Source organism: Gambusia affinis, linkage group LG06 (assembly GCF_019740435.1).
Source record: "Gambusia affinis linkage group LG06, SWU_Gaff_1.0, whole genome shotgun sequence".
Classification (NCBI taxonomy): Eukaryota; Metazoa; Chordata; class Actinopteri; order Cyprinodontiformes; family Poeciliidae; genus Gambusia; species Gambusia affinis.
In genome coordinates, this window is record NC_057873.1 from 8646987 (window position 1) to 8660388 (window position 13402).

Here is a 13402-nt window from a genome sequence, read left to right on the forward strand (position 1 = left end):
ATTGTCCAAAAGTAACCAGTCAGCTCTAAAGGCTGTAATGTTAGTGCACAAAAGACTCTGTTTGAAGTATCATCATATCAAGATCTAGATAATGTACAATTTCCAAAGCTCTGACAGTTTAATTCATCTTTCTTTTATTAGCTCAGCTTGTAAAGGAATCACAGTAAATGCTTAAATCTTGTAGAAAATGATACAAATCAGCTCAAAAAGCTTTTATTGGCCAGCATTTTTCTTCTTTGTATCTATTAGTACCGGTATTTGGTGTTTTTTATTGTTAATGATTTTTGTACCTTTTCCCTCTTTCTCTTAATTTATTTGGCTGTTTTTATTATGTCTCTTTCAATTTATACCTCTAAAAAACTACACAGCCATTCACACAACCATTCGCACTCCTTCTACTGTAATCACATTTTGTCACATTACTTTCACAATCTTGGTTAATCAGCACCAGGTAGTGTAGAACTGTGAAATGGAAAGAAAAAGCCCACATGGTTTCAATAATAATAATAAAAAAAACAATCCAAAAAGTGTAGCATTTATTTGTACTTGGTCTCCTTTACTTTGGCACCTAAATTAAATCCAGTGGTAACGACTGGATTTAATTTACTTCGTACTTCAGAAGTACGATGTACACCCTTTTCCCTTATGCTGTAGTCACCATGGTAATAACATGTTATAAGCATATACAGGGAAGCTGGCGAGAGTTAAAGTCAAGCTGGTTGAAGCCAAACACAGGACAATCCTGAGTGAAACAAACTTTTAGAGGCTGTAAATAATTTCAGACTGTGCCCGACGTTCACCTTCCATCAGGACAACGACCCAGAACAAACTTCCACAGTGTCAGAGTGACTCAGACTTAAATCAAATGAGAATTTTTGGAAAGAAATGAAAACTGATTCATGCATGCTCGCTCCCCGTTCAACCTGACAGAGATGAGCTATTTTGAAAAGATGAATGAGCAAGAAAAAAAAAACAACAACATAATTACAACCTGCAATGACAGTAATAAGTAATGCAGTTGCATATCTCAGACATAAAGCAAGCCCACATGCCATTTCTAAACAAAAATAGTACCTTCCATATTTTCTTTGTATACTTAAGGAAAGCACAGCACATTTTATTTAAATCTGCAGGAAGGAACGCATGCCATCTAAATTTCAACCACCTTAAACAGACTTCTGATAATGTCATGTTTACTCAGCAAAATCCCAAGAGGCTTCCCTGACTGAATTTGGTTGATAAAAAAGAGCCTCAAAGCCACACTAAGATAATTATCCAAAGTAACAAGATTTACTTCAAGATTTAGATGGCTGCCATGCTTTTTCTCTTTCTGTGCAAATAGATTATACAGTAGCAGACCTGTCTAGAGTTGAGTCTGAGAATTAAAAAAGTTTTAAGACATTGAAAACGTCTGCAGGTCTTCAACTCTTGTATCTTCTTACCTCATGTTTTAGGTCAATAGTGAAGTCAGATTTCAGTGGCTCATCTCTCACTTTGTTGGCAAGCCTAAAGAAAAAAAAAATCAAAATCATGAAAAAGAAGATAATCACTACAAAGCATTTTGTCTATTGATTCATGTTTGATGAGAAATCTGTGAAATTTTCTACTCACCGAACAACTAGTGGCATGCTTAAGGCCCAAGCAGCAGCAAAGTCTGGATATTTAAAGATTGAAGGATTTTCTGCAAAGGCGTAGTGATGAATGATGGTCGACTCTTCATCATGAAGAGGCTTGCCGAGAAACCACTCCTGATAACAAAAAATTCAAGGACAGACACATTTCATCATGTTAGAAGGAAGTCATTTTTTATCTTTTTTTTTTTTTTTTCACTTTTACCACTAACATGCTATAAAATTTAAAACAACATTCCAGCTTCTGGCCTAATTAACCAACGTTCATACTGCACTTGTCAGAAAACCTTTGACATTACTGGGGAAATAGCCAGCATTTTTGGGGAACAAACTTGAAATAATGTCATATATTGCAGCTGATAAAATGCTGAGAGTAATGTTAGATATCTCTGGAGAAAATATTTATCTTCACAATATTACATTTTCCTGGATAATTATGCCTTATAAAAATATATGTCATTAAAGTCTTTAAAGGAGATGCTGTAAGCCCAACTATATTATTTATGACTAAAGAAACACATAAAAGAGCAAAGAGTTTTTTAATAGATTTAAATTAGTAGGCACTGCATGTCAACAAAATAATATTTGATCTGTATTATTTCTGAACTGTCAACTATGAAGATGTTTTATGAATTTATTTATTAGTTTTCAAGCAAAATGTCAAGAAAACTCTGAAATGAAGTAGGTCCCGGCACAAAATGTCAATTTAGCTCAAACGTTTAGCACTGAAATTATTCAACTGAATAGTTAAAGAATGTTTCGGCAAACATTTTCTAAGGTGAACCATTTTTGTTAGGAAACCTAATAACATGTGTGAAAGCAGCATTTTATAACATTTCATTTCTTAACTGGGACAATTTTCACTTTAAGAACAACACCATAAAGAACTTAAATTACTTCAGAGAGTTTTAGTCAAAAGTTTTGTGTTTGCTTTTTTTTTTTCACAAAATTGTTTAATCAGAACAAGCCAGATAAAATGAGACATAGGAGGGGAGATGTGAGCCATAAAGGATGGAAGAAAGAAAGGAAACAAAAAAATACAAAGGAAAAAGCAGAAAAGTAGGAATGACAAAATGGAAGGACGGATACAAGGTAGGAAGAAAAGAACGAAAGAAAGAGCGTAAAAAGGATGGAAAGACTTGAGAAAAGGGTGAAAGGATGGACACATTCAGATAAAGGGTTTTCCATAGTCTTGTTTTCAGTTTCTCATGCTTAGCCTGAGGTGAAAAACATGAGGCCATGAATGTGAACCACATGGAAATGCTTGAGTATAAATGTTTTTATTGTTTTAACTAAGTTTAGCATAATTATTTCATGTCTCTGGTTATATTTGAAGAACCACGTTGTTCAGAAAACAATACACAAATTAATTTCTATTAAATGTTTGTTTCAAACTGGTTTGGTAGAAAACTGAATCTTTTTCTTTTCCTGTGAGAGTGACTAATTTTCTTAAATATTCTGAAATGAAAACTTGGCTCCCCTTCTTCGACTCAAACTGACGCTGACCACACGGAGCTGGTAACACTCGAGAGAGAATATTTTAGCTGTAGGGCATGTTGAAATGAATCAAGTCATCAGGATGTTGTACTTTGTCTTCTCCTCCTCCTCAGGAGGAAGCTGTTAATATGCATACAATATACAATATATTTTCCTTGGAAGTGAAACACCATCCAGGTTTTATACAAGACAGAAAAGGAGCAGAGAAATGCTAACCTCTGAATTTGGTGATGGAAATGAGTGATTATTAAATCCTGCTGGCTTCACATCAAAGTGTAATTAGAACAAAATGTATGCTCTTGCTTCAGACAGTGTGCAACCAGCAATGAAAATGCAAATAATTAAATGTTAATGGTGCAGATCAAAAGTGTCCAGTTATTTGGATTAGCTTGAAAAATCTCAAATAAGCAACTTAGAGGAGGGAAATCAGATGATTTATTACAGTGTCTTTGATAGCTTTTTGCATCATTAACTAATTTATTATCTGCCAACTTTATTAAGCAATATAGATGGATTTTTTAAATGCAATATTTAATTAGTGTTTAGAGGCCATCTAAGACGTTTAATTGAAGGGTTGATTATAAGCAGAAGGAGCTCTGTGGATTTTAACAGGCACTGATGAACTACATGATGGTATATTGTGCTTTAATTAAGTATTTGCAGCCCTTGATTGTTTTTCTACATTTTGTCATGCTGCAACCACAAACCTATTCCTTTTTTTTTAATCATCACACCAACATGAACTCATTATTTGTAAAGATAGGGGAGAAATGATTCATGGATTAGATTTTTTATTTTTACAAATATTCTGAAAATATGTCCTCCCCTTTTCTCAAACACTCTTAAATAAATCTTTTCAGTGCAAAAAAACAAAAACCTGTCCTTTATTTAAGAGTATGAAGTAAAAATCTGTTGATGCATTTTGCCACAGTCCATATGAGAAGTTAAAAAGAAAGCATTCTGGTCATATGGGACAAAAAATATTACTGTTTTGTCCACATACCAAGTGCTATATTTGGCAGAAAAAAAGGAAGTAAATATTGAATGTTTTCCTTCTGCATAAAAACACTTATTAGTCAAAGTTAATAAGAAGGCAGATAGAGTAATGTATAAAAAATTTTAATTAGATTGGATGATGACAGGAAACAAATAGCCAATTTTCCAAGCAAAAATTGTCAAAAATCTCTGTTTGCACAAGTGCAAAAGTGGTGAGACATACCTTAAAAAGACGAGGGCATGTTATTACAGCAAAGGTTTGTTTAAGTTTTGGCTCAAAGGAGCTGCAAGAATAGTTGATGATGGACTATTCAGTAACACGCAAACCATCCAACTATAAATCAGTGTAGTTAACCATATTAATCACTTGAGACAAGGCCATTCTGTAAACGTGGAGGTCTGCTAGTGAGCCAGCTTTACCTGCCTCAGGTTTGGATTTGTCTCTGGTGAAGCACTCTAACTTTTCTTTTGTTCACATCCTCTTTTCGAACATCTCCACTCATTCAAAGACAATTACACATGACAGCACTCTATTTAAAAATATTCAGTCTTGCAGACAGCGGCGCTTTCAGTACCTCAATACATAATTTTCTGCACAGCTATAACGTACTATCATTACAGTTTGCCTAATTATAGAGATACTGGTTTAGCACTGAATGCGTTATAAGTTATGATACAATAAGTTATGAAAGAAAAGTCTTTGAAACACAAGTTTGTGTTCAGTTATTCATAAAATGGAACATGCATTTTGCCATTAGTGTTAAAACCTTCTGCAGTCTAAGGTTTTTTATGTTCCAAAAAAGTAATCATTGCTGATCAATTTAAATCAGGTTTTATAAAACTACACTGCAATCATTAGATAAAACCTCTGTGAAATATTCTGTATTTGTCTTAATAAGTTATTTATTGTGCACTTAGCTGCATAATATAATTTCTTTGCTTTGTCTTATAACCTATAACAGACTCAATCATGTAAATAACTTTGAAATAAATTTGAAATAACTGCATCTCTGAATTAGAATGAAAAGTTTAAAACATGTAACAGAATAATTTCACGATTGGCATAATTAAACATGCTCACCTTATTTTTGGGAAATTTTGCCAGGACTTGAAGAAGAGTAACTATCTTCACATTTGTTTCCTCCTCAAGAAATACAATCCAGGATGAGTTTTTCCCAAAAGAGCGGGACAAACTGAACAGACAGAAAGATGAAAAAACAGGCTAATCAAAGCTAGAGCTGCATAATAAAGCAGAGATAAACAGAGCAATGACATGCACAACACAAACAGACAAAAAGCTGAGAAACAATCCAACTGGGGCTCCCTCTCAGCCAAATCAGATCAAGGCAGTCACAGTTTCATACAAGCAGAAATAAAATCAAAAAAAGGGAACTAAGTTTACACAGTCAGGCTGCATAATGGTGTGATCTTACTTTACAGCTCCAAGAGCTGAATCTTTGTTATGAATAAGAACTAGAGAAGTTGCAAGATTCTTGTGAAGCGCGGAGAATTTTATCCTGCTGTTAACACTGATGATTAACTGCACTAATAAGCCCATTTTAAAACCCACAAACAAATTAAAAATGAATTTATCATAATGTGAAGCCATCCATAACAATTACTGTGGGGCTTTGAAGCAAAATTAGTAAACAAACTCGCAGAAAACCTTAATAAAATCTTCAAACTTTCCATAAAACAGCGGAGTTGAGTGAGAATGTGGTTTTTAAGTGATTATAAAATATGAACAGCAATACTTACTAAGGCAGAAGAGGAAGAATGCTCCAATCACCTTCATTGTCTGATAAAGTGTGAAGAAGCAACACCGCAGGTGGTTTCTGTAACACATAACGAAACCAGAGAATTTGTAATAACTTTGAAAAGCTGAAGATGAAGTAACAAGAGACCAATAGAAACTGAAAGGCCAACAGTTTTAACAATACTCTAGTGAAGGTTTGCCAAGATCTTTTATTTAAATGTGCATCTCCATGGTTTTGAATGTTTTTGCTGTTTTAGAGTTGAATTTAAGCTGTATTTTTCTGGGTACAGCAACCTCTCAAGTGTTAGTGTCAATATTTTCACAAGTATCATTTCCTGCTCTTCACAGCTATTGTTTTGTAGACCATTTATGAAAGCAGTGCATGCACTGAGTGGAAAGACTGCTTGTGGGCATGTAGGAGTTATGAGATCAACAAAAGGAAGATGAATCTGCGAATCTGTGAGGACAAGAAGTCTTCATCCAATTAGGTCGGGGTCACTGGCTACAAGCATACTGCAGAAAATAGAAATGGGAGCTATTTATTTTGTTGGAAGGATTTCCTCTGAGAAGAGTGTGCATGTAGCAATGTAATACATGCAGTATGTCAATAAGGAGATAATCTCCATTTGAATATTTTCCTCATACTGTAATTTCTTTAATAGCAACTCTAATTGACATTACAGTTATAGTGCCTGTAACACTGACTTGCATTCCTACCAAACTCAAAGAAAAACAAATCCACAGCAAGGAATGAAATGAACTGAATGATTCTGAATATGAGACTTGAATTAAAAACAGTTAACTGTGTATTATTCATGTTATAAAAACATGAATTATTATTTGCATATGCTATTCAGTATTTTATTTCCTCCTTTTTGTTTTTTGTGATGGACATTAAGAGATTAATGACTGTCGTAACATCTTGTCACTGAGCTCGGTTGCCATCTGCTCTCCTAACAAGGGTTGAACATGTAAAACAGAGAAAAATCTGAAAACAAGCACAAGATGTTTTGTAAAAAAAAAAAAAAAGAAAGACAGAGCTCACAGTTGCCTGCAAATGAGAGGAATATGTTTGAGCACAATTTTCATTCGTACAGACTGAAAAAATATGCGAGGCTTTTCAAAGCGAGCTTGTGCTGGCAGAGAAGTGAAAAGCAGCAAAGTCTGACCCAGTGGTTCATTACATCACGGTCCAGTTGTCAGACAGCAAGCCAGTACAAAGACTGACCCACTCTGTCTGACTGCCGCTTGTTTCTGAAGCTGCTGCTTACACTTATTAATTAGTATTCGTCAGTCAGGTATGCTTTGTATCAAATCCAATCATCTATATTAGCGAGTTAAATGATTATATAATATAATGGATCTCTAATGTCCATCTCTGCTAATCTATAAAGAAAGCAATGACGAAAAATACAATACAAGGAGTGAAACCTTTAGATAACACAATTTTTTAAACATTTTTTTGTTGACGTGGCTATGAAAAAAAAAAACATAAAAGCTTTGTGAGAATAAAGTTGCAATGAACAACAAACCAAGTGCTCTGCAATCAAGAAAATGAAGGTTAACTGAACCTTAATGGCTACAAAAACAAAGAAAAAATATATAAATAAGTAAAAAAGGACAATGATTTGTTTTTGTTTAAATTATATTTTAGTTGCTTCTTGACTCTACAAATGGCTGTACTCCAACTGCTGCATTAAATGCATGTTAAAACAATCTTTTTCGCACCGCTGATGGAAAAAGAAAATTGCATTGCTTCATCTCATTCCTGCTCCTGGTCTGTGTCTCTGTGGATAACAACCTTGGCTAAATGACAAACATACTTCATAAATGTGATGTGAATTTTCCCAGAAGGCAGAATGTTGGACTGCAAAAACACAGGAGGTGGGCAGACTCATACATATGACTCTGTTTTTAAACAAGCAGCTATCACATAATCTTCATCTGCTAGGGGCGAAAAAACCCCAGAATAAATAAATATTTATAGTTCTGAACAATTTCATGTCACTAATCAGGTAGTCTAATTATTTAACACGTTATTAATACCATCCTGACATTTTTCAGATTTTGTACAGCATAAAGTCGACTTTAATTATAGACAAAAGACAACATCATGATTTGGTTGTACAAATCCTATGATCTTGATTTTCTTTGTGACTGGTTAATTGCTGCCTGCAGCTTTTTATTTTCTTTTTTCACAAGACGAGCAATTACAGATTTTCCTATTCCAGTAATCTCTCCTTTTCTGAATCACAGCATGAATTTCAAGATATTTTAAATGCATAATACAAAACACCAAAATGCAAAGGATGAGAATGTGTGAATCTAACACTTTGGTGCTCAAGAAGCACAATGTAAGACTTAGAGAGCATTATCGGCAAAACTGCTCTGTGTCTTGGCAGCGGAGGAAGTCATGGACAGGTCAGTATAATTTATAATCAGTTTAAGAAGAAAGGCAGGAGGAATGTTCCACGTCTGTCTGCCCATTTCTTCTTCTATATTTGTGATATTTCCTTGAATATCTTCCTTTATTATCGACCCGTAGCTTAAATTCTGATGTTGGTAAATAAATCTGATGTGCCAAGTGCATGTACTGTGATGTACAGAATGTAATGCATGATATTACATTACACCATCATAAACAGCTTCATTGACAAACTAGCTATAAATAACAATAATTCAAATTTTCAGGAGCTTTTACACGTTTTCTCAGTTTATTGCCTAAAACAATAGATCATTTAAATGGGATTTTATGTGACAGCAAAATGAAAGTACTGGATTAATAATTAAAAATTGTTTTCAAAATCCCAATCTTAAAAGTGTGACATGGGTTTGTATTATTCTAGGCTCTAATATAAGGCAATATGTAAAAAGCTCATTTATAAAAGTGAGCTTTTTATTTAAAGCACAAGTCTAAAGCACATGGTTCTAATTCTAAATCTAGATGCAAAGGCAGATCTGTTCCTAAAATTGCATCACCAAGCAGAACGTCACTTTGTTGACGCGGTTTGTTAAAATGAGGCAAAACACGTCAGGATATTAATCCTTTCTTCTGATGAAATCTGTCTGATATGTCAGCAACTAACTACAGACTCAAATAAATTGTCTAAGCAATTGTCTAAGGGGACAGCAACATTTACAATCCAAACAGACATTTTAAAAATGATTCAATTTGCGAAGTCTAGAACCTAGAACCTTTTATCCTAAAATAAAATTGTGAATACCAAGAAATGAAAACACAAATGAAAATGCAAATTACATTGCAATATGCTGAATATGAGTCAACAGGAAAAAACACAGAAGGTAAACAGAATCCTCTTTAAAAGAAATATATGAAAGATATCAGAAGAAAAATGTCAAATGTTATGTCATTTGCATCAAACTCTGCTAAATTAACCCAGTAAGGTCTATCAACATAATCATTAAAGGGTAAATTATTTGAAATTTTAGTTACTTCTGCTGCCTTTGTGTTTGTGGCTGAAGAGAGAACAGCTGTGACTATAAACAAGAACAGCTGCAAATTGCTCACATTTGCCGGTCGTGATAGGTGGACATGCTACTGCATGTATTTATTGCAAACTGCTCTGTAAATCCAGAGCAGAAATGAAGACAATAGCAGGATCAAAGCAATGGAAAAAAGAAATTGCAGATCGAACTGCTTTGTCAATTTCTTCCTCAGTGTTCCTAAAATGTGGCCATCATTTTACCTCTGCAGCACATTCAGATATAGTCTCCTCAGTCTCCTTTAAAGTGCTGCTCAAGATTTCCTAATTATATAAAATTAGAAGTAACCACATGTCACAAAAAGCTAAAAGTGTTAAATATTTTACACTGTGCTTTTATATTCAAGACTTAGATGTGCTTTACGTGCAGGAGCTGTAGAGGACATAAATAATTCTCAATGCTGTCATTTAATTTAAAATCTAGCAGTATTTCTTTATGTTATCGCAGATGGAAAATGATTTTTTCAGTGGAAATATATAGTGTGTAAATAATGTTTACAAACCACAGTTGGCAGCATGGGGCATAAACATTTAGATTCAGGGATGTGTTTATTTTTATGACATCAAAGGTTAATTTCAACACATTAACGCTCCCCGAGTTTATATGTGCCGCTTTCTGTGCCAGACTAACTGTAACAGAGACTTCAATCTTACCTCTGTCACACCATGCACCTGCTTCAGCAAATCTGCTCTCCGCTCTTCTGCCTGCCTCACGTGGAAGGAGTTCCTTTGACTCTGGACGACAAACACTATCTCCCGCAGGTCTAGAGGAACACAAAGGACAGAGATGAGAAACGGCTGGCGTACTGTGAAAATGGATCATGGCAATCGATGACCTTCTGAAAGTAAGACAACACAAGAGTCGCAGCCTGAATAGCTGAGGTGACTTTGGCTAATCTCCACTATTGGCCTGATGATAATAACCACAACTCCATGAGCATAATTGACTTGGGAGAGAGTATGTAAATGCCACAGCAAAGACTGTTTTATTAAATAAAAGATTAGCAGTCAGATGGGGTGAGGTTCAGTGATACCCAAAAGGTTGACAAAGCCCAGCTGTCCACTTCTGCTGTAATTAAAGTGGTTGCAGCATCAGTAAAAGTCAGCCACGAACATGAGATGTTTAGACTTTAACGATAATAAAAATCTGCTTATGAATTGATAATAAAGGCTGCTCTGACATCATGCATGGATCCTATTTTTGTCATTGAATCAACTGGCTGCAGGTCGTCTCTGTGTAAAATATATTCGCAGGACTGTAAACAGAAAATGGCTCAGGGAGGAATCCTGTTATCTTCACAAACAAGTCCAGATAAACCCTGTAGCTCTCGACAACAAGAAACAAAAACAAAAGACCAGAGGGAAGGGATAAAAAAAAGTCTGTCATTTTGTCTTTGGCTCTGTGCAATTACATTGGACAACTCTTCAATCCCACAAGCTGTCCTTTATGTCAATTTAAAATCTGCAGAACCTGACAGAAATGACTACTACAACAAAAAAGCTGCACAGTAATTCAGAGCTTGGAGGTGGGGTGCAATATAAGGCCAGAAGAATAATGAAAACAGCCAGCTTGGTGAAAAATGACCCCACATACCTCAGCAAAATTCATTGGTTAGTTGGGTATTTGCACAGCACATGGTCATAAAGTGTGTACAGTGTAATAAAGTTTAATTACCTTACAGAATGGTCTCATTGTAGGCTACCAAATTTGATTACCAACAGAATCTTAACATTTCAAAAGTTAAATAGGAATAGTGACTTGCAAAATTTATCACATCCCTTATATGTTTACAGAATTTATAATGTGATAGCTTTATGTTTACATTATAATGTTTATAATGTGCAAACATCTCTGTATTTTGTAGCTGTATTTTCACTGTATTTTGACTGTAACTGAACAAATAAATAACGTAATTAAGAATAAATTCAAACCTAAAAAGTGTAGCCTGCACTGGAATTCATGCACTCTACTCTGATGCACCTTAATAGGGTGCAGCACTACTAATTGCCAAGCACTTTGACACAACTGTAAGCGTCCCAAACATGGCTGTCCACTTTATCTGACAGGCTACGCAAGGCAAGCATCAATCAGGGGAGCAACACTGTAGGAGCCGCAGAGATTCGACCTTTAGATGGGAGGATGTAGTCAACATTGAATCGGGCCTTCATGCAACAATAACAAGAAACAAAAATCCATAAAAAGCTCCTGCTTTTCAAAGCCAAGAAAAGGCTTGTGAAAAGCCTTTTCACAAGCAATCATGTGGAAGAAGATGGCTTCTATGCATTGTGATTTTCAAGTGTTGGCACAGAATCTAAGCTGGATTGAGATCAAGACTTTGACTGGACCGTTGCAACACATGAATATTCTCAGATCTACACCATTCTATTGTAACTCTGCCTGTTGCTTAGGGTCATTATAATGTTGGCAGCTGAACCTCTACTCCATCCTCAGCCTCCAACAGGTTGTCTTTAGGGATTTAATTTATTCTATCCATCTTAACATCAACTCTTAACAGTTCCCTTGCCCCTACTGATAAACGCCATCACAGCAGTCATGATGCTGGCGGACCTGTTAAACAGTGCGGATTTGTGTTCAGGGCACAGTTGATTTTCCCTCACATTTGTTAAATTGACTAAAAAATTTTAATTTTGGCCTTATTTAAGAATTATTTCGTGTTAGGTGTCACAGCACCCAAGTCATCTTGGGGAAAAAGGAACCAATTTAAAGAGGACACAGATGGTCTACAATGCATGTGGAAGAACTGTTCAGTGTAAGGATTAACAATGGCAAGATGAGATGGATTAGCTCTTCTTCAATTACTCGTCCTTCTAACACTACAGGTTCAGTTATCAGCGGCCACGGTTACAGAGAGATAAGTCACAGTATAGTAGCTATGCTAGATCTTTTATATATATGAAAAGGCAGGTAGGAGTATAACACCCTTATCTAGCTAATGACAAAAATCATCTAGAGCCTTGAGCTCTGGGGAGGCGAGAAATTACTCTTTAAATCTCTGCATGTCCATCTCAAAACAGATCCAGTCTAAAGAGTTGATGTCAGTGAGAACACCACCACACCACCTCTGAATGTCCTTCTGCTGTTGGTGCTAAATGAGTGAGTGTGTGTGAGCGTGTGTGTGCATTGAACTAGTCCTAAAGCAGCCATTCTTGAGATCCCAGGTGGGGCATCAATCTCCGGATACTCCACTGTACAGCAACAGCAGCCAAAAGACACTGAAGGCAAAATCAGATAAGCACTTTGCCAATTTCTCATTGTGTAGATAATGCATACGTTGTGTCAAAGCAAAGGAGAATGAGAGGCAAAAAAAGAAACTAATTAAAGCTGAATTCACTGGCCTTGACTCCACACTAATGGCTTTCGATTAATCATCCAACTACGAGGCAAAAAAGGGGAAAGGAAAATATCCTGTTGTAGTTCCTCCATCTCTATCATTCCTGTGTCCTTCCGCTTGTTCAAAATCACCTTTGTCCACCATGTTGATAATCTTGGCAGTGCAACCATCCAGTCAGTACAGCTACCTGTCTTCAAAGGAGGACAAACAGGACTTATAGCAATGCCTTTGGAGGCAAATTTGCCTCAGGTTATTTTTAATGAAAAACAAATACACAGTAAATATTTAAAAGGTTGAAGGAAGAAAGTTATTTGGAACACTACAGTAAAAAAAAAAATACGTTGGGACTTAATGGTTCAGTTTGGACTGATGATGTGGTTAAAATGACAGGGATCAGTGCTGGGATGAATGTTATGAGGCTTTGCTTATTACTGTATTGTTACAGAAAAAGTGAGGCACTAGAGTTGAACTAGGGTTGTTCACTGTGAGATGTTTGTTTACAATCTGACAAACAGTTTATATGTAAGATCCTCTCAGCCAGAACTGCACCAAGGGCAAAAATAACTCCCAGTGGTGGCATGCCTTTGCTGTATTTGATTCTGACAGCACGCTGCAAACTTTACATGAAGCCACCAGTGCAATTAAACCCACAAATCTTTCAGCATG

The 13402-nt window shown here is 35.6% G+C and overlaps 1 protein-coding gene across 1 annotated transcript in view; it reads right to left on the bottom strand.

The window, feature by feature from the left end:
* The window catches only part of b3glcta (beta 3-glucosyltransferase a), a 77221-nt gene that overhangs the window by 21113 nt on the left and 42706 nt on the right, over window positions 1-13402 (bottom strand). The window contains exons 4-8 of the mRNA XM_044119587.1: window positions 10038-10147; window positions 5883-5959; window positions 5206-5317; window positions 1612-1748; window positions 1443-1506 (exon numbers count right to left, since the gene is read on the bottom strand). Coding sequence (XP_043975522.1) covers window positions 1443-1506; window positions 1612-1748; window positions 5206-5317; window positions 5883-5959; window positions 10038-10147 — 500 coding nt within the window. The remainder of the gene's footprint in view (window positions 1-1442; window positions 1507-1611; window positions 1749-5205; window positions 5318-5882; window positions 5960-10037; window positions 10148-13402) is intronic.